General features: G+C 39.2%; 1 protein-coding gene across 21 annotated transcripts in view; it reads right to left on the reverse strand.

The window, feature by feature from the left end:
- Positions 1–22,252, reverse strand: part of PBRM1 (polybromo 1) — an 81,577-nt gene that overhangs the window by 18,607 nt on the left and 40,718 nt on the right. For 12 of the 21 annotated variants that reach the window (XM_032805835.2, XM_032805836.2, XM_032805842.2 and 9 more), the window contains 11 exons: positions 19,286–19,562; positions 17,257–17,362; positions 13,497–14,139; positions 9,836–10,047; positions 8,634–8,819; positions 7,359–7,516; positions 6,202–6,468; positions 4,413–4,558; positions 3,704–3,861; positions 1,958–2,141; positions 984–1,194 (listed from right to left, as the gene is read on the reverse strand). In XM_032805835.2, the coding sequence (XP_032661726.2) occupies positions 984–1,194; positions 1,958–2,141; positions 3,704–3,861; positions 4,413–4,558; positions 6,202–6,468; positions 7,359–7,516; positions 8,634–8,819; positions 9,836–10,047; positions 13,497–14,139; positions 17,257–17,362; positions 19,286–19,562 (2,548 nt within the window). Of the gene's footprint in view, positions 1–983; positions 1,195–1,957; positions 2,142–3,703; positions 3,862–4,412; positions 4,559–6,201; positions 6,469–7,358; positions 7,517–8,632; positions 8,820–9,835; positions 10,062–13,496; positions 14,140–17,225; positions 17,363–19,285; positions 19,563–22,252 lie in introns of those variants that run through there. The other 9 variants (XM_075072986.1, XM_075072984.1, XM_075072983.1 and 6 more) reach the window with 3 other exon arrangements.

The following is a 22,252-nucleotide window of genomic DNA, read 5'->3' on the forward strand; positions in this document are numbered from 1 at the left end:
GCTCAACATTGTGAAGACTGAAAAGTAAGTTGAGGCTAAACAACTTTATACAGAAAGATGACATCAGATGTCCTGCCCACCTTCCAGAGATTTAGGTTCAAGCAAGCCATGTTGGAATTCACAATTCTACCCACTCCTCTTTCCAACATCCAGTGACAGCTGATTCCATCTATTAGTCAGATACCTTTCTCCACTCACCAAAGACTCGGCTCATTCCTTTTCCCATTTATCAGGTTTTTAGAGAGTTATATAAAACTTTATTGTTTTCTAACAGGAATAACAAGAGACTTGAAGTTCTCACCATTTTCCTTTCAACACTTTAGAATAATTAATTCACAGATTGAAATTAGTGTCTAATAACCCAAATATTCACAAGTAACTAGTAATTTACTAGCCCAAAGAGGCTTATTTTTCAAAGGATGGATGCTCAGTGTTCTCTAAAAGGGTATCAAGCTGCGCACACAAATATCAAAAGTTACTTTTGAAAATTATGCTATTTTTTTGGTATAAAAAAGCTTCAAATATCTATTATGTTCATGTAAATTGAGAGTACCAGGAGTTCAGTCAATACACACACACACAAAGAAACCCACTAGGCCATTTTAGTGGAGGAGCAGGAGGAAAAGTACATTTTCTCCCATCCCACCACCGTAATTCTGCTTGCTTCCTACCATTAAGTTTTGTAGAATTCTTCACACTATTCACACAATAACGTAAACTTGCTCTAATTATCTCCCCATTTGAACGTATTCCCTAACAATGATTTAATTGTGCTACAACTGTGCAGCAATGCATATCAAATTAGAATGTAGAAGTGTTCTGAAAAATTATTCCATGGGCTGTTAAGATTAAATATAAACCTCCACAGTGGATATAGCTACACTTTTGTTTTATTTTCTTGTTAGGGTTGGGGTGGAGGGGTAGTGGGATAGAGAATACTGACTGGTATACCATTCAAGATTTTTTAAGAGGTCTTTTTTTACCTGTGGTGGAGTGTATGGCATTATATCCAGTTCACTAGCCAGTGGAGTCTGAAGCTGAGGCATAGAAGGTGCTTCGATGATTTCACCTTCTTCTTCTGCCATCTCTTCAATATCCTCGTCACCCCCTTCCAATTCAGCAAATTTTGCTTCTAGCTGCTGAATCTTTTTCTCTAGTAGTGGTGATGGCTCCTTCTGAGGAACTATGGGTTTTCTGAGGAAAAGAAAAAGGAAAAAAAAAATACATCCTCTGCATCTCCACCCTTATTCTGAGGATATGCCTGCACTGCAGCTGGGACCACGTTTCCCACCTTGGGTAGACAGACATATGCTAGCTCTGCTCAAGCTTGTGTGCTTGTATATGGGGATGGCATGGGTGGCAGCCTGGGCAAGCTGCCTGAGTATGTACCCAGGGGGTCAGGTGGGTTTGTACTCAGACATGTGCTAGCTCTTCTTGAGCTAGTGCACTAAAAATAGCAGTGTACCTGGGGATAGCCCAGATGGCCGCTTGGGCTAGCTATCTGAGCACAAACCCGCCTGACCCCCTGGGTATGTACTTAGGAGTCAAGCCCAATCTGCTGCCCATGCTACCCGCAGCTACACCGCTCTTTTTAGCTGGCTAGCTCAAGCAGAACTGCTGTGTGTCTGTCTACCCAAACTAGGAAACAAAATAACAATGAATATTCCTTCTTGATAATACTGTCCATCAATCGAGAGGATATTTGGGCTTCGCTCTGACATCTTTGCATGGCAAGATCACACCATATTATTTTGTGTAGATCTCAGGAGGACTGGCCTTTTGTCAAAGCCTGGAGTAAAAATTAGAGTTCAGTGGACAGGAGGAGAGCGAAATGTGATGATAGCTGCTGAGATTATTTTTAAGTATTTGTGATCAGCCTGACTTGATCCTCCCTTACCTGTTGCAATTTTGAATAGTAAAATAAAAAAAATGGGGTTTTTCCCCAATCATATTTTACCTAAAGTAGTAAATTTCATCATCCACTACTTTTGCAGATAGTGAAAACCTCTTAAGCCCTTTAAATTTTTTCATCTGTTTGTCACTTTCAATGTAGCGGCTCTCACAGAGTAGAACATCATTTTCAGAGATCTCTGTTGGTCTACAAGACAGGAAGTCCTTGAATGACAACACAGCACATTTTCCTGCAAAAGTAAGAGAGAAAGGTAAGGAACAGTAGTACGCTGTCATCATAGCTCTAACATGAAGTATTTCACAAAAAGCCAGGAAATTCAGTTTTACACCCATCTCATACATCCTGAAGATTCATGGTGCTTTACTGTACTCAACGGAACACACACACATTCATTGCACTTTGCTCATACTAACAGTCATATGATCCATCAGAGGAGCGCTGCACTCACACACAAACAAGAGAAATCATTACAAAAATAAAAAAGGACAGGAGAAACTGAAAACAAAAAACTTGGTTAGAAGACAGCTGAGGTAAAAAAGTTTTGGTTTTAAAAGAACCAAATGCAGTAGAATCCTGTTTATTTGAGCCTGTATTATCTGACTCTCCATATTAACTGAACCACTAGCCCACTTACAGGGCTCCACCTGGAGTGGACAGATGGAGAACGGGTGGCAAGGATCTGGTTTATCTGGATTTTTGGTTATCCAATCTGGCCCTGGTTCCAATTAGATTGGATAATCAGGATTCCACTGTATTTAGAAAGCCTAGAAATGAGCAATTAAATAATCTAGTAAGTCCTATACTGTCACAAAAAAATTCATCACTATCATTCAACTGCATTTAATATTGCATCCCAAACACTGCAAAAACATATCCAAAAAGTCAAAATAAATTATTAAGAGTTTAAAGATCCCATTTCTTAGTCAAGTGACCATTTCCATTTATCTCCTAGTACAGGAGTGGCCAACCTATGGTTCCAGAGCCACATGCGGCTCTTCAGAGGTTAATATGTGGCTCCTTGCATAGGCGCTGACTCCGAAGCTGGAGCTACAGATGCTAACTTTCCAATGTGCTGTGGGGTGCTCACTGCTCAACCTCCCGCCCTGCCCCAGGTCCTGCCATCACTCCTCCCCTTCCCCCAAGGTCCCTACCCCTTCCCTGAGCCTGCCATGTCCTCGTTCCTCCCCCTACTCCACCAGAGACTCCTGCACACTGCAAAACAGCTGATTGCAGTGGGTGGGAGGGGAGGGGGAAGAAGGAGGAGGCACTGATTGGCGGGGCTAATAGTGGGCAGGAGGCGCTGGGGGCTGGAGTGGGATAGTATATTGAGGGCTACTGACGTATTACTGTGGCTCTTTGGCAATGCTCACTGGTAAATTCTGGCTCCTTCTCAGGCTCAGATTCGCCACCCTTGTCCTAGTACATCACAATGGTATCTAGGTGCTTTTTCAGATACATTAAACTGGAATAAAGAAGTTCCTGTGGGCTTCATAGTCTTCTTCTTCTTAGTTATAGGGGCTCTGTATTTTGTTTTTAAATAAATATAAATTTGTGTTATGGTGGGAAAACATCAAAGAGAAGGATCTTCCAAAAAGCCCTGAAGGTGAATAGTATGAAGCCTAAAAAAGTAATTTTGGGTAATTTATCCATTCTTTCCCTCTACACAGTTCAAAAAAAAAACAAAAAAACGAGGGAGGAATAGACCACCCACACAGCTATAATCTTAGACTAAAAAAAAGGTATACAGGAAAAGAGAGTTAGCCAATTGCATTTAAAATTGTAAATAACTACCCAGAATGCAGGTCATCGGACAGGTCTCTTCTAGGTTACTCAAAAACACTTCCTTCTTGTAGAACATTTTTGTTGGTTCATGTTCAGTTTCTTCTGGGTGTATGAAGATTGGGCCAAAGAAATACGCAGCTCCATCCCGTACCCACATCTTCTCAATTCTAAAAAAGAAAACAAGCCTCTGATAAAGAAATGAAAGGACTTCCCTCCTATAGGATTTAACTTCATACAGTAAATGGTTACAAAAGCTGTCATTAAAAAATTACTACATTAAAAGAGTCAAAAACTTTACTTCATATGCACTTAAAAATGAGAAAAATTATGTTGGCTAAGCAGCACTTTATTTCATTTATTACTGCTACTTAATTACTGTCAGAAAGCTCCATTCTCAATTTTAAGAGGCTTTAAAGCAGCACTGTGCAATCTGACAGTAGTCTGACACCTTCTCATACATTAGGATAATTATACTGTGACTGAGGATAGGTGAAAGAAAAATAATCAGCGCATCCACCATATTACTTTTTGGCTGGTAGGCTGCCACCTCAAGCATTCTATTAAGAATGTGTACCAAACTCTTTTATAAAGAAAATGGTTCCTCAACCTCCTTTCTCCATTTTTTAAATATTAAAATCTTTTATGAAACTGATTTTAGTTGTCTAATTATGCTAACTTTATAGCTACAATTTACAAACAGAGAAGAAAATGTATCTACCTGCCCACCCGAGGTCGCACTAAGCCATGTGATTTTATAAAGACACAATCCCCAACCTTAAGCCACATATCATTATAACGGAGCTGTTCAAAGTAGTGGCAACCAGGTTCTCCATTTGACATTTCCACTGGAACATCTTCTTTCTCCTACATCAACATATATATTAAAAAACTGGTGAGATTAGGAAAATTGATTACAAAAGGAAAAAGGTGCTAGAGTAGGTAAAAGAGAAACAGGTTTTATTGAATCTTAATTTTATTGAAAATAAGTTAAAAAGTACACACAAACATCCAAAAATGTAAGCCCTGAAATCTGAAAATTAAAAGGCAAAGCCAAGCTTGCTGGCTATAAAAGTGGTTAGCTTTGCAATTCCTAATAAAAAGTTGTTGTTTTTCTGGATAATCAATTTGATGGTACACTGGCACTTTGTTGGTTAATTGATATCAAAGTCATTAATTAGTTATCTTGTATGGTTAAAACAAAACTACAATATTCCTCACTTTGTTTTAGTAAACATGACGACATGGTTGGGGCAACTAAATTAGGCATTTGGTCAAATTACTGAGGGTGAAGACATTCACTGTTAATATCTTAAATATCACAATTACCATCATAATGCATATTTTTAAAAAAATTTCATGCTGTTTGCCCTATTTAATTCCCACTCTTATATCCAAAACTCATATCATGTCCCATTGTATCCACAAGTCAAAAGGAGACAAGAGTACTCTGCAGCTCATAGGGGACGCTCTACACTTGGCAGGATCAGATCTTGTGATCTTGATCCTTGCTAAGATTATTCCTTTGTTTTATCATTTGATAAATCAGAACATACATCTCTAGCTATTATTTGGGGGGGGGGTCTATTTGGAGCTGATAGTGATCAGCATGTTCCTTTTTTTGTTTTTAAATTATGTGAGTGAGCACAGAGAATGTACAATAGGCTCACTCTATAAATCTAAATCTAAGAAATGAAAGACAAAACTTTATCAATATGCTAGCAAGAAAAAAGTCCCTAGGAATGCCAGATGATTTTAATCCATCAAAAGTATCAACTATAAATAAGCGATGTTCAACATATGATAAAATGTCGCAGAGAAGCATATGATACCACCATGTAATGCTTACTATTCTATTTCTCTTTAATGAAGACTTGATACTTAAAAACTAAATATAAAGGATATCTGCAGTACCTACCAGCAATGGGATGAATTAAAAATAGATTTTTCAGTCTCACTGATTTGTCTAGCGTTAGGACAGACTTAAATAGATGAAATTTTTTAAAGGTGGTTAAGAAAGAAAAAAAAAAAATTTCAGACACAATGAGAGAAACGACAGTTTGTAACGCAGATTACTCCAGCATTCGAATACGTATTCAGTACGTATTCAGAGTACGTATTCAGAGGTAAATCTGAGAACTCCAAAATTCATTAAAAAAAAAACAAAAACCAAATATGTACATGACAAGTTTAAGAGCGCAGGTGGCCAGTATCTAACATCATCAAGGCACAAACAGGGCTAACACTTATTTGAATCAAGGCTTCAATTATTTATATGAAGTATGCACACACAAATTATATATAATCTATGTGTGCATACTTCATATAAATTTTATATATATATATATATTTTAAACACATTTTAAAGTGAGATATATTGTCATTTCTTATTTCTCTACTGATTTAGCTTTTTGGAAGGATGTGAAACCTAAAACATGAATGTTCACATTTTCATCATCTCTGATCTGAAATCCAGTTTATTTCAATATCCAGATGATCATCTTGCCTACCTTTTCAAGGTTAAGGATACTGTCTCCCACTTTATTATCCTCTAGGGTTTCAGTGTGTTTCTCATCTTCCACTTTGTCTGTATTAGCAAACACAGAAGCGACACGGACTACAGGCAGGGGCACATCTCGAGGGACAAACCTTACAGAGCTAACGGGCATGGTCCACAGTTTAATCTTCTTAAAAGACTTTGTCTTTGCAGAGTAACGAGATTCACAGACGTAGACATCCTCATCTCTAAAGTTTTCGGGACATAATTTAAAATACTCCTGTTGAGTGAAGAGAAGGGATCATTTCAGATGAAATTTTCCAGAAACATGCATGGAGAGAGAGGTTATATATATCAAACTGATTTTTGTTCTGGCGCAGAAATACAATCTATTTACTAAGTCTCTCTTTGGGTTTGGTTTTTTTAAAATGTGCATGTTAAATTCAGTGCAAAGTACCAGGGTGGCAGCTCAGGAGAATTACATTATACCACTTCTTATACAAAACACATATAATTATTATTACAGGAAATTGTTTTCCAAACATTAACTTGCCAGTATGTCTGAACTTTGAGCAGGAAAGATCACCACTGAGTTGAGAGAGGAATTAAGAGTTCTGTGCCCACTTAATCTTTGATTATAACATCAACAAGGATTGTCATAGTGATTGTGTTAGTTACATAAAAAAAACATCCACTAAGGACTGGACTGAGCTGATTCATTCTACACAGGTGAAAAAGCATTCAGATCATAAGAACTTATAAACACAACTGACCTGGGTGGAATTAAACAGTGATGTAGAGGTGAAACTCTATATCCCACTACCATTCCTCCGAGCTATCCAGCCCTCCTTCCACTAAAAACTAAAGCTAAAAATTTTGAGGAAAATTTTAAGATGTTATCTGCAATTTCCCTATTTCTCTCTCAAACCATCAACAAATTTGATAATGGTATGTAATGTGATTTCTATAGCCAAACTGATACTGAGAAACAAATAATGCAACTTTATGTCATTTTTCTCTACTATAGAGGCACCACAATGTATCAAACAGTAAGACATGATAGGGGAAAAGGTTATTTCATACAGGTACTGTGAGTCCTTGAGTCTTATTTTTAAAAATAGTGCACAAATCAGTAAATAGTTTAACAAATTAGTCTATTTAATCTCTCACCTTAACAAACATTACCACACATTTGCCTAAAATTTTGCTAACTGGAACTTTATTATAGTAATCACTCTTAAAAACTTCCTTCTCCAGAAATTTTCGTGTTGCAAGATGGAATGTTTCATTTGGTCGATAAAACCAGCAGCCATACAACCATTTTTCTCCTAAAAGCAAAAAATAGGATATATTTTCTATTGCACAAGGAAGTAAAGACAACAGTAGATTGATTATTCACACAAACAGTTATATAGCAATACCTGGTGCATCCAAACCTCGCCGATCCAAAAATAGGACAATGTTTCTCAACTGTTTCAGATAAGTGAGGTTTGGATATGTAAGAAGTCCACTGGCTGGCTTCTCCTATGGATGTTTGACTCAGAAGAAAACAAGAGGAATTAATGCCATTGAGCCAGGTGGCCTTGGAGAATCCAGTCTGCAATCCATAAATTCTGACTGTGCAGGCCTTGAATATTATGCTCAAGGACAAGAAAAAGCCTGTGAGTCTATCACTCCTGACTATCTGAAAATTTGGGCCATCCCCACAGATCTTTGGATAACAGATTGTAATGTACATTTTTAACAATAACTCCTTACTTGTTTTGCCATCTCATTACTTTTGACAGAATCAAGCTGTGACTTCACAGTTTTCTAATAAATCATTAATGGACACTTTGGTATTACTCAAAATCAGAGAAAATAAATTGTATGCAGACTGGCCCAGTGTATTTACAGTACCATAGAACTTTTCAAGTCTCAATTCTCATGTATTCTGCCAAAAGCGAGAGTTTTGGTTGAACTGGTTCTATGATTCAATTGTAAGTTTGTCCAGGACAACACTGTTTTGGAATTTAACATGTTCAGAAATGATGCTGGCTTGTCCTGTGGTGCACTTGTAATTTAACTGTATTCAGCACTGGCTCTGTTATCAGCAATGGATACTTTTTCTAGTTTAGACAAGACCCTTCTGTTCCTCCCTAGCTGACTCAAAAGCAGGGTTGATGGGTTCTGGAAGGAGTCACATTTAGCCTTCCTAGACCAGAAGGCGACGGTGTTATCTACAGGATGTTTATAATGTGAAAAATACAGGACATTTAGCACTCTCAAAATCTCCCCAAAATCCTTTAAATCAGGTGTTTCAGAAGTAATAAAAATACACGCCAGCACACGCACACACACAATTGTAAGCAGAATAATTCAGGCTCCACCCAAGGAAAACTCAAACTGCAAGTTTTAACAAGCAATATTAAGAAGCTGTACTGCATTATTTTCCTGTGTCCTTACCAGCTGAATCTTCCCATAATCGCTCAATACAGACTATATGAGGTTGCAGGTTGGCTTCTGCAGGTTCTACATAGACATAGTCACCAACATGGTACATGCTGTTCTTAAAGCTGCAATCCTGGCTGTAAGTCCGATGTAAGCTTGACAGACCAGCTCCTCCAGCAGAATCTTCACTCTTTTCAGCTTCTTATTTCAACATAAAAGGAAACAAAAATTACTAAAAGCCATCTAAGGAAGGGAGAGAGATTCTAAGAACAGCACTTTGTTACAATACACTGGCTCTCCATGAGTTAAATCATGGCACCTTTGTTTAGTAACTTAAGTAAAACCTTCCTTACTGTGGGATGAGGGAAAGAGAAAGACAGCAGCAAGTGGGAGCATTACTGCAGATTAGTAAAGTTTGTTGACCAGTAGAGCTGGGAATGGGGCCAATGTCTGACACATTCTTATGTATTATTTGTATTGCAGTAGCGCACAGGACCACACATAGACATGGATCAAGACCCCACTGTGCTGTAGAAACACAGAACAAAAAGATGGTCACTCCATCATGCTCCCTGAGGGTCAACGCAGGAGTGCCACACCATACCCAGTGGATATTAGTTCCAAAGTATGGCTTGAGCATGATCTATGCTCCACCTCACTTCTCCCTCCTGCTGCTGAAGAGCGGGGCCCAGATCTTCAGATATATTTTATCGAGGCCTCCATGTAAGTGAAAATGAACTGACTGACAGCAATAAGGGAGGGGAGGCCTATAGAAAGGTCACCATTGTTACCTCTCTCCTGTCCTCTGTACTGAAAGCCACCATCTTGTGCTCTCGTGTAGCACTGAGCCCAGCTGAAGGAAGTGAATAAAGATGATCACTACTGATCTCAGTGCTGGAGACAACCATCTGCTCTTTATTTGAAGGGACAGGTGAAGGGGCAGAGTCGGAAGTCGTCCTCCCCTCTTAGTGGCAGGGAGCCTGAAGACATCTTTATTCATTCCCTGTAGCTTGTTTTAAAGCCATGAAGAGCACAGAGACTGCATGGGAGGGTGACAGAGAAGACCTCTACAAAGGCCTCCTTGTCCCAAACATTGCTGCAAGCTAGTTCCTCCTCAGTCACACAGTTGCTCCAGCAGGAACAGCAAAGGCCTGGCTCAGCAATGAAAGCATAACAAGAAACAACTGTTTACAGTTTTGAAATCAAAATGAAATTACCTCTCTTCTCTTCCTCTCTTTTGAGTTTATCCTCTTCGAATTCTTTGGGTAGCTTTTCCTTTTTTTCTTTCTCTACATCATTGTGAAGATGCTTGGTGGTATAGCTGAGTGCTGGTGACAGAAGAATCTCTCCATTCTTGCAGAGTTCATCACGGATTTTAATAAAGAACTGCTGAAGTTCCACAGCATCCTCATAAATCTCTGAATCAGTCCTGCATGTAAATGACTGACAGATTACAACTTGACAATATATCTTATGCAGGAATAAATAGTACTCTAAATAAAAACTCATCAACTATTACATTTAAGGATAAATTACAAAAACTTAGTGTATACCAGATAACTTCTGTTCAACGAAGAGGTAAAGTGACGAAAAATTAGCATATACTGCTCTATTAACAATAAGCAGATTTCCCCTTAGTTGTCTTTAAAAGTACTTTAATAGTAAAAATCAGAGACAAAATGCATATTAGTTTTTGTTTATCCAATTTTTAAATCACCAAACATCTGTGTTTTACTTTTCAACCAGTAATTAAACAACATACTTCTACACAATTAAGTTATTTAGGACTTATAATATGGCCTGCACCACAGTATTACCAGTGTACCTTTGAAGCCTGTTAATAGGGCTCAAGTGATCTCTCAAAGCACTAGCAACTTAATCCAGCTTTCTTCAGAGTATTTACAAAAGGAAAATTTACAAAATGATGCATTGTGGGTATTTTGTATTTCTATTTAGTGTTGTGTTTGTTCAGTGTTTAAAACCATTCAGCAGTTTTTAATGAAAGAATTTGCTGCATATTCAGCCAAACTGTTTTTAAGGTGCAGAGATTAGTACAGTTTTGTTTCCTTATTCTTAAAATAGGACAATGATCAATATTCTATTACCCAATAGAATAGCTTCCAATCAAAACAGCATGGAGTAATCAGAATACTATTTTGTTTATAAAAGAACAGAAATTTGGGTTAATGCTGCTTTTGCTGACACTGAACATTCAGAACAAGCTTGATTTTTCTCTTTTTAAATTTAGTTATTATAAATCACAATGGGGAGGGGAGAGGGAGTGTAAGGAGGCGCCCTGGCTCCCCGCCGCACCTGAGGGGGAAGAGCCAGAGCAAGCACCTCCGTGGGCGGAGCAAGTACCGCCTGTCCGCGCCCCCCGGAAGTCAAGGGGCAGGACAGGAAGTATAAAAGCCAGGGCCCGGAGCTCAGCTGAGCCCAGGATGCCGAAGAGCACAGACGTGGAGGCCCGAGCTCCTGCTCGGCCCAGCTTGCCTTGTGCTCACTATCCCGAGGAGCGCTGGCCGGACCTGCTGCCGGCCCGGTATCTAGAGGAGCGCTGGCCGGACCTACCTCGGGCCAAGTATCCAGAGGAGCCTCAGCCTGAAGTACCCTGTGCCCACTGGCCGGAGGAGCCGCCAGAGCCTGTTCTCCCCCAGTTCTCCGAGGAACCCATGGTCTGGGACCCACCGGATTACGCCGACGGAGGACAGGTACCAGGGGAAGAGGAAGTTGGAAGTAGCCCGGGGGCGGCTGACTACAGTCAGGCCGCAGAAGGCCCCGAGCCTATGGCCGTGTGTATCGGCCAGGATCCCCACTGACCACCCTGTCAGTGTGTTTCGGTTGGGAGCCCTACTGACCACCCTGTCAGTGTGTTTCGGTTGGGAGCCCTACTGACCACCCTGTCAGTGTGTTTCGGTTGGGAGCCCTACTGATCACCCTGTCAGTGTGTTTCAGTCCGGATCCCCACTGACCGCCTTAGCGGCGACCGCCGCTATCAGGGCCTGGGCTGGAACGCAGAGGAGTGGGTGGGCCTGCGTTCCCCCTGCCACCCGTAACCGGCTGGCAGAATTCCCCCTTCACCCAGAACCCCTGAGCTGTGCTACGGTTTGTTTCTTGCCCCGCCCTGCCGAAGGGCCAGGGCACCTAGACTTTGTTACTGCTCTGCCCTGCCCCAAAGGGCCCAAGCCTGAACTGTTTGTGGCCCCGCCCTGCCTAAGGGCCAGGGCCCATAGACCTTATTTGCTTGACCCTCAAGTACAGGACCGGCGTGGAACCCGTCCCGCTGCCTAGAAGGAGGCGCCCTGGCTCCCCGCCGCACCTGAGGGGGACGAGGCCCGAACCGACGGGCTTACAGGGAGCAAAACAGACAGGTTGGAGATCTATACTGCCAAGTCTTCATATGGCTCTACCATTTCACCTCTCTCAGGTTTAGGAAAATTAAAATGTGTCATCTGGATAATTTTTTTTAAAATCCAGTTGCAGGTCATCCTTAAAGATGCCCTCTGACTAAATGCATGTACTCTGAAGAGAGAAATAATGCGCCAGCCTCTCCAGTAACAAGTACAAGTACAACAAAAAAGAAAAGCTGATTTCCATATAAGTCAGATAAGCATTCTCATGTACTCCAACTGAAATTCCGAGAAATCACAGGCAACCAGCCAAAAATGAAGGCATTTTGTAACTTGACTTTACTGCTTTTGAAAGAGAGACTTCTCAGAAACTAAAAAGCTGTTTCTTTAATTGAAAAAAGTAATTGTACTCATCATCCATTGTCATACCAGATGATCTTTTTAATTGCTTTTTAAAGAAGAGATTTTATTACCACCACATGTCTTCTTTCCTATTAAAGTTACAGCAGGAAAACCCTCCTTATATTCAGAATCAAAGAAATGTAGGGCTGGAAGGGATATTGAGAAGTCATCAAGTTCAGCCCCTGGTGCTGAGACAGGGCCATGTAAACCTAGATCATCTCTGACAGTGTTTGTTCAACCCATTCTTAAAAACCTACAATGGTGGAGATTCCACAACCTACCTTGAAAGCCTATTCTAGAGCTTAATTACCCTTATAGTTAGAAAGTTTTTCTAATATTAACCTATATCTCCCATGCTGTAAATTAATCCCATTATTCCTTGTCCTACTTTAGTGGACATGGAGAACAATTGATCACTGTCCTCTTTTAAGAGACCTTAACATACATCTCCAAGTATGTTATTTGACCCACTCTAGTGGAAAGCAGGAGCCTATATGTCTGCATATTTTTGCACATCCCAAGAAATCTTGCATATAAATGATTGCTCTAAATGGGAGATCTACTAAAGGCAATTAATATAGCAGAACTTGCTGCAATCTTGATCAGAGGCTGAAAAGGCTAACTCTGCAGTCAAATACATTTTTATCTTCTGGCGCAGCCCTCCAAAATTTCTACAGAAATGTACTAACTCAGTTAAAAATGCAGTAGCCCAATGAAATGATTTACTTAACTGTTTGATGACAGTCTACGTCTCTACACAACATCTCCCCTCAAAAACAACCCATTTCTTGCTTCTCCATATGTCTGAATGGTCTCCTTTTTACCACTATGTGGCTGCCTGCTGGGATCCTCTTCTGAACTTGCCTTCCCTCAGCTTTGGAAGATAACCCTGCATTGGTTTAACCTTGCTTTGCCAGGGTTAACTTCAAAGACAGGGCTACAAACTTTAAATGAAAGCTTAAATTCTGCTGAAGGTGATGGCACGCAACTAAGCAAGTTGCTTTTTCCCTAGCACACTAACAGGAAAGATAATGTGTCTTTTAAAATGGGAATTATTTGACCAGTGATAAAGACTCAAAATTAACTTGACAAGACTAAGGTTTGATACATGTATGGTTTCACTCACCGATTCATCCTTCTTGCCCTCTCTAGCATCTCAAACATCTGCTCTTGAAACAAGTCCAGTCTCCTGTAGCGATTATTTTCTACATTCTTTCGGATAATATCAAAAGTCAAAGGTGGTTTGTTTGGGAAGTTGGGATCAACAGCAGGAATTTCAGCTAAGGAGTCACTATAACATCTGCCCTCATCATCCTGATGGCTCATTACGGACACAAAAAGGTTATGGATAAGTTCCTGGATCAGCAATGTTACATTGGGGACATGAGAATCCTCATCTCCTTCTATGTCTCTTCGAGTTTCAAGCAAAACTTTATGTAGGACAAGGGCATCTTTGTAAATCAGAGACTCTGGCTCATTATAAGTGCACGCATTATTGAACATCATTACAAAGTCTTCTACCATGGAATCGATGTCCTGGTACTTGTTGGCCATCATGTGACTTCTTATTTTTTCCATGTCAACTGGCTTTTTAATGGTTACATAATAGTCAGGCAGTTCTGATCGAGATGGAAGCCTCAGGAAGATGGCACTTAATCGCCTGCCTCGTTTATCTGTGTAGTTCTTCACTGCTTCATACACCTCATTCAGTTTCTGTTGCATTGGAGTCATGTATTTTGATTTCTTAGGGGAAATACCACTTTTTCTACCTAGACAGACAAAAAACAACAACAAATGTACAAAGATCAGTCAACCTTGTGCACCTACTTCCCTAACTCCTTTTCTATGGCTCAGGTAACTTAGTCCATGATTACCCTACCAGATTAGCAATGCCACTTACAAATACATTTTTTTCATTTCTATTCCATCAGCTCTTACTAATTCCTTTTTTCAGATGATTTTCTCTGTTTTCTCCATGGACAATTTTGTACAACATACGAGTGCTGGATCTGAAACTTCTGAAGCCTGTCTTCCATAAGTATAAAATAACACTAGTAATACCTTCAAGACTGCACATCAGCCTAAAGCAGTGGTCCCCAAAGTGGTGCCCGCAGGGCATTTATGTGTGCCCACCTAGTGTTCAGCAGGGGAGAAAAGCCACGGCCCCACGCCTGCCGGGGACAGAGAACTCTGGGGCTGCAGGCTGTGGGCACTGACGTTCTCTGTCCCTGGCAGGCGCGAGGCTATGGCTTCTCTCCGGCTTCTCCAGGGCTGCAGGCTGCGAGCGCCAGTATTCTCAGTCCCCGGCAGGCCCGAGGCCACGGCTTAATCTGGAGAGAAACCGTGGCCCCGTCCCTGCTGGGGACAGAACTCCGGGGCTGCAGGCGCTGGTGTTCTCTGTCCCCGGCAGGCGCGGGGCCCGCCTAGTGCCCAGCATGGGAGAGAAGCGACTTCTCTCCTGCTTCTCTGGGGCTGCAGGCACCAGTGTTCTCTGTCCTCAGCAGGTGCTGGGCCGCGGCTTCTCTCTGGCTTTGAAGCCGGAGAGAAGCCGAGGCCCCACCCCAGCCAGGGACAGAGAACTCTGGAGCTGCAGGCGCTGGTGTTCTCTGTCCCTGGCAGGTGCGGGGCTATGGCTTCTCTCCGGCTTCTCCAGGGCTGCAGGCTGAGGGCGTAGTTCTCTGTCTCCGGCAGGGACGAGGCCACGGCTTCGAAGCTGGAGAGAATCCATGGCACTGCCCCTGCCGGGGATAGAGAACTCTGGGGCTGCAGGCTTCATTCCGTATTAAAGTAAGAATAACAAATATATTTGGACCAGCAGTTCAACAATGTTTTACTTTTTTAAAATAAGTAAGATGAAAACTGTTTGATATTTATTTTGTAAAAATTCCCTTAATTTTTCTTACAGGTAGATAAAAAAGAGATAATTCCCATGGTAAGGTGAAAGAGCCATTGCCGAATAATTTAATTAATACCTTTTACATGTAAAATTACCCTTTTTATCTTATGGATTCATATATTATGTAATACTAAATATGTTTTTCGTATTATTTAATGTACAAATACAAAATAAGCCTTGAAAAATTGTTGGCGCTTGCCACGCTCTTCTGAAAACATGAATGTGCTACTGGCCACAAAAAGGTTGGGGACCACTGGCCTAAAGTTACAAGAGAAGCCAACACAACAGCACTATGTGAAATTCTCACTTCAGTTCAGCAGTCATCAAAATCCTCTCTTCATGTGGATTTTTCAAAGCCATTAAAATTCTTTCTTCATGGGGATTTTCACATGTGGGTATGTCTCCACTGCCGTTGGGGGTGTGCCTAGCCTGAGCCTCTGCCGGTGCTGCAACATCCACACAGCTATTGTTAGTGCACTAGCTCAAGTCAAGTCTCCCTACTAGGTTGAGAGGCACACTCCCAACTGCCGTGACACATCCTAAGAATCCCACTTGTTGTGAGTTTTCCCTCACACAGCACATTTAAGCTAAACTAGGTAGAATTCTTATAGGTAAAATGTAAAAATGCCTTCAAATGGAACTACCAATCAGATTAGCTATTTGTTTATACAGGATCAATTGTTATAGCACTACAAAGTCTTTGCACTTGGATTTTTCCATATCTATACTTCCTTGGTGGTTTTGCATTTTTATCCTCAGTGATGCTTCAATATGGCTGTGTGTGCTTTTCTTTTTTTTAAAGAACCCTTCTATGCAATTTGCTCATTTAGTCAGTTTAGAACTTAACACACATATGAAAGGAGCAGCACCAACCTGGAATCTGCTCAGTTACTTTTTTTAAAAAGGAATGAAAAATAGTTTTAAGACCACCACCTACTGCTGAATTTCCCTGCCATTGTAAGGGGATTTACAATAATTTTCTCTTAAATGTTTCACTTCACATTGTTGCTCTGTGGAAGATCCAAATACACAACAGTGGAAACTAAGGGTCTGATCCACCCTTACTCATGTTGTATAGTATCTTACTCTGAGTGGTCCCATTAAAATCAGCAGAACTACTCATAGAATAAGATGCTACTCAGTATACGATTAAAGGTAGCAGAACATAGCCAGAAATCCTTATATACAATGTGTTATCAAATGCATAAAAGACATTAGAGAAAATTATTTTTCCCTGATTTATTTTTTCAATCTCTTTCCCTTACTATAACCAGAGGTGCTACTTATAACAACAGTAGGTGCAAGTATTTTCTAAGAGATGTGTTACACTAACAAGGTAATAACAATACTTTGCAATTTTATCACACTCTTCATTTGGGGATCACAAAGCACTTTACACCCATTAATGAATTAAGCCTCAGCTCCCTTGTGTACTAAGTTATATCCCCGATTTACAGATGCAAAAATGACACACGAGTCAATGACAAAGTTACAAAGGATGTCTACGGAAACAGAACAGATCTTCTAGCTCCTGGCACTGTTCCTTAATCTATTTGCACTTTAGCTGCTGCTGAACCATTTTCTGATGTTTCAGAGCTTACTATATATGCTTATTATATCTCCAGTCGAATGAATGAGGTATGATACCAATAATTATGTTCCAGTTATTCTGAATTTCTCTTCTTCATTCTAACCTAGCCTGTATAGAAAAATTGTTTCACATAGATTCTCTCATTCTGACTTTCCCACCCCTCACCTCTTAATTTTAATTTCAGCACAAACACATACCAATATCCACTGCAATTATGATGATATTGAAAATGTAATTCAGTTTTTGCAGTTTAGTGTACATTTGGGTTCAGAAGTGGCACAAATTATGCAACCTGCCTTGAATGTATGGTGATATGGTTTTCCATTTTAATGTTAATCTGTATCATTTTATTCCATATCAACATTTACCAAGAAGTAGGAATCCACAAGGCTGCCTTACTTAGCTTTAGTTTAGGGGAAGCGATATCATCGTCTTCAGGAAGAGGTCCCAACTCTTTCTTTTTTTCTTTAAGAATCTTCTCTAGGATATGGGCATCATTATATACCTATTAGTCATTAAAGTGTTGAAAGAAAAATAATAAAACAATATTTAGGTTATTTGTTTCCTTATGATAATGTAATAGAGTATACCAAGAAAATTCTTAATACAAAAGAGTTAACTCCTTAGTTTCAGTTGAGCACAATATTCTTCGCTTCCACTCTTGAATGATTGTATAGTGTTGCAATATGTTGTTAAAACAACTGGTTCATTCCACCCTAAATGTGTCTATTTCAGTGAAAGATTAAATAATTCATATATTTAATTTTTGTAAAGAACTCTGGGATATTTCAGAAAAAGGCCCTATATTAGATTGTCTTCTTTACTCGTTCATAAGTCAAATTTTTTTGAGACTGCATTCCCAAAAGACTGCATCCGTTCTTTCTAATGTATGGCATTATCACTGTCAATTTCTACATTATGATCAAAATCTTGTTAAGCCGTCTTGGAAAGAATATGTATATATTGTTTGTTAACAGTTTGCTGTTGCTATAGTCATCAGGCAAATATATTTGCAGGACAAGTAAATAAGCAAAGTTCAGGTTGCAGCTTGCAGTCATAAGGTTTCATGCCTCTTTGTCAATATAGCTAATCAAACAGAATCAAATTATTTGCAAGTGTAGATGTATGTTCATCACTTGCCACATTAGACATTTCAATGATCTGATTAAGAACAAGAGACCAGTATTGCTTCTTAAATTTGCTTATGCTGTCCAGCTCAATGGGTTGTATTCATGACTTCAGGTTGTCAGGCAGAAATAAGTTTTTAAGTTATATATAGAGTATGTTTGGCATCAGTGAGAAACAACATCTATTGGTATGCACCTTATTAATCATATCTTCTATATTACTCCAGTCTCCACGCATTCTAGTTGCCCTCATATAGTAAGATATTAGTGGTGTTTTACTTTTCTTAAGGCATCAAATATTTCTTTTCCAATCACAAAAGGGCTGAGTATCCAGCTTCTCACTGCCATCGGTAATGTTGTCAACAGTGGAGTATGAATGTATGTTTCTTCTGTTAGCAGTTGACTCAGCTTTACCTGACTAAGGACTGACTATGGACTTCTAAGATTTGGTCCATAAATAATAAAGCCACTTAATTCTTAGTCACTTTCTGTTCACTCATCCACAGTAATTACTTTGTTAAAGGATTTGTATTTCTCTTTTGCATACACTTTGCAGAATATACATTTAACCATAGTAGATAAATATTTAATTTAATAATGGAGATAATGACCATATGTAAACTGTGCAGTTAAGCTGCATCTCCATTCTGACAAGATTATAAAAATAACATGGTGGGATTGGATGTTCACCTTTTCTCATCAATTTCTTTATCAAATGTGTTAGAGTAGCTGAAATACCATTTCCACCTACAAGCCCTGCAAAATCATGCTGAGATCTAAGAGCCAAACTGGATTATTTACATCCAACACATCACTCCACAGTAACAAAAATTCTGAAGATTAAATTAGGTCCCTAGTGACCCCTATGTAATTCAATTGCCTTCAATGGGTTTACAGGGTGCAAGTCATGGGAACTGAGTAAACAACTGTTTATTATGCACTAGAAGAAAATAAAACAGCTAACTCTTTCTTAGCAGTGTAAGAACCAACACAGCTAACAGGATAAAAAATGATATTGTACAGTTAAACGATGTACATTTAAAATGGAAGGTGCTGTGTTTATGTCTGTATATATCTGCAGGCAGAAGCATTATTTAAAACACAAAAATATACCTGTACAGAAGTAGTAGTATTCCTGGTTTAGAACAAGTGCTATGATGGGGTGCATATGCTTATTCTGTAACTGTTAGCGTAACCACTGGAAGGAATAACCAGAGATCGACTGTTAAAAAATTCTAACACAATTTTGCGTTCTGCAACGAAGCACGAAGGTAACTGTGCCTGGATAACCTAAACAGTACCTGTGAGCCTTCCTCATTATAGTGCCTTGCATTTCGGAACATCAGCCTCATATCTTCTATCATAGCCTCCTCCCCTGAGTATTTATCACTGCGGATGTTATGCTCAATAATTTTTAAATCCATTGGCTCCAAGATGATTTTATAATAATCTGGATAGTCCTTTTTGGAGGGTTTAACCATAAATAGATCACAGAGTCTTCTGCCTGTGCCAGGCTCTCGAGCTTCAAGAACAACATTATATAAGATTTTCATTCGTTGCTTCTTTATATTCTTTTTACTGTTGGGTAAAAAAGGAAAAAAAAAAAGTTATTTTTTCCTCAGCCACACCAGAACAGCCTTTTTCTTTTTGTTGCAAGATACACTGAATGCAATTTTTTTAAAAAGCACAGTACCTGTGTATAAAGACCACCACCATGCTAGAAATGTGTGCACACTAATTTTAAAAACAGTTACAGAATGATGATAGCAGGACCAAGAATTTGGGTCCATAAGTAAGTGCAACACTAGGGAGCTAGCCAGTTAATTTTAAAACACCACCTCCCATCTTCCTTTGCTCCACTTTGAGATAAAAAAGTTTCCCCAGCATGAAACAGATCACTATTTTCATGAAGGATGCCGCCTTACTCTGAATATTCCTCAAATTATGGAGTCAGACTCTGCATTTTCAAACCTATGACCTCTTTGACTGCACTTACCTATTAGACAAAAAGAAAGAATGGGTGGACGCACCATCTTATTTCATGAACTCTTGTGCCTAGATGAAGTAAGTTTCATTTGTAAGACCTAATTTTTTTTTAAAAGTGGCCTTTAAAATTCTGAGTTCCTCAATTTTGGGGTGTTCAACTTCACAAACCTTGAGCCTGGTTTTCAGAGGTGCTCAAGTCAATGAGATACTTACCATCCTGGAGGGGAAAAAAAAATATCAAGCCTAAGCTTCTGAAGCTGGACACTCAAAACCAGGGCTAAATTTTTTAAAAATTGCCTCAAAATGACTGGTTCACTGGCAAAATGTACTATATACAGAGCATCAAGGGGACTTAAGACTTTTCTCCACTTGTAAGAATCTTTCTACATTTCTCACAACATATCCTGTATCACAAGAATAAAATATAAAGAAGGATCATTCTACAAATTAATAGAAAGTAGTTTCTGAATTGTTTGAATACCTGTCAAAAAACAGCAAGCTTTACCAATGCTCTAAAGTGAAAGTGGCAAATGGCTATACTTATGCTGTCACAGACACTTATTTGTCTCCCTATAGCAAACTATTATGATTTAATGATATTGCAAATAAGAGATTTAAAAGTATAATGAAGTTAAGCAGAAATCAGTACTTGGTCCTGCTAGTGAAGGCAGGGGGCTGGACTCAATGACCTTTCTGGAATAAATTGCCTAGGGAGGTTGTGAAATCTCCATCTCTGGAGATATTTAAGAGTAGGTTAGATAAATGTCTTTCAGGGATGGTCTAGACAGTATTTGGTCCTGCCATGAGGGCAGGGGACTGGACTCAATGACCTCTCGAGGTCCCTTCCAGTCCTAGAGTCTGTGAATCATTCTAACAGCCCAACTCATTTTCTTTTTGATGAATTCTTAGATTATTTTTAAAAGGATTTTAATATTTTCTTGTATAAGAGTATCCAATGCAATACATGATTTTAGGGCATGAAGGGCAATTTAATTTGCTTGTGTCAGCAGTATCCACTGATTCTATAAGTCACACAGACTCGCGATTTTTGTGGTCTGTTCCTCGCTGATCTTTATTTGGCACTTTATTCTCTCTCTCTGATCACTCAGCCACCTTTCAGGATCTCTTTCCCCACTATGGTATCACCAAATTGTACCACCTCCTATACAGCTCAGTTACTGGTCTTCTGGCTGAGAAGTTTCTATCTTTGATTGATGACTGCAATCCAGAAAACACGGAGGATGCTGCTACAATTATATAATCATGCTAATAGAAGAATTTCTTGTTTTGATGGCTCTGATCTGGTTTCATTTTTTTCCAGTCCCTCCCCCTAGCATAATAGCAAACTCAGAACTTGGAAAGTTGACAATAACTGGCTGGAGCAACAATGGAAGGACCTGAATCTCAGTTTACACCACCAAATTTCGCTGTTATGAGAAAGAATGGATGGGTTAGCATCTATCTTTCAAACACAATATGTTTAAACCTACGATTTTAGTGGGCATTTATAATGCTTTCAGATCACTATGTTTAGTGTTTTGTTTTGTTGTGTTTTATGTACACAAATTTTAATACTCTACCACCTGCCATAATCATCCTATTCTCTTACATTTGGTCTATTTCTGTCCCGCTTGGCCATGATGATTCCTGATAGAGTACTTGGGGAATGTGAGATCAGAAGGAAGGGAGAGGTGGCCCACCATAACTTTCATGGTGAAACTATACTTGATCTGTCCTGATCAGATAAAAAAATCCAGTAGATCTTATTCCAGGGAGTTTTCCCCATTAAAAACTCATATCTTGCAACAGGATTTAAGATTAACAATAAAATGTGAAAACTGAAAATACATTTTTAAAATCAATTTATTTTTCATTCTGAAATTACTAACCAATAGTAAAAAGGAGAATCATGGGTGAGGAAAACAAGGGAAGAGGAGCAACATAATTGTTAGTTACAGATAACGTGTTAGAACAAATAACAAGAATGTACAGAGTACTATTTGGACTGAAAATACTATATCTTAAGTGAGAAACACACATAGTATTACATAATTATGTAAAATGTCAGCATCATACATTTTAAGAAACTGAAGTATAAACATTCTTGCCAGCTATATATTTACATATTAGTGAGAAAATGTCAGTATGGAAAAATAAAACAATTAATTATAACTAATAAATGATACACTTTTCATGGTTTTAGAATTCATATATGAAGTCTGAAACATAGATGTTTTAATGTTCTTCTATATGACAAATCAAAGTAGCAACAAAAAGATGTC

Source organism: Chelonoidis abingdonii, chromosome 16 (genome assembly GCF_003597395.2).
Source record: "Chelonoidis abingdonii isolate Lonesome George chromosome 16, CheloAbing_2.0, whole genome shotgun sequence".
Lineage (NCBI taxonomy): Eukaryota > Metazoa > Chordata > Testudines > Testudinidae > Chelonoidis > Chelonoidis abingdonii.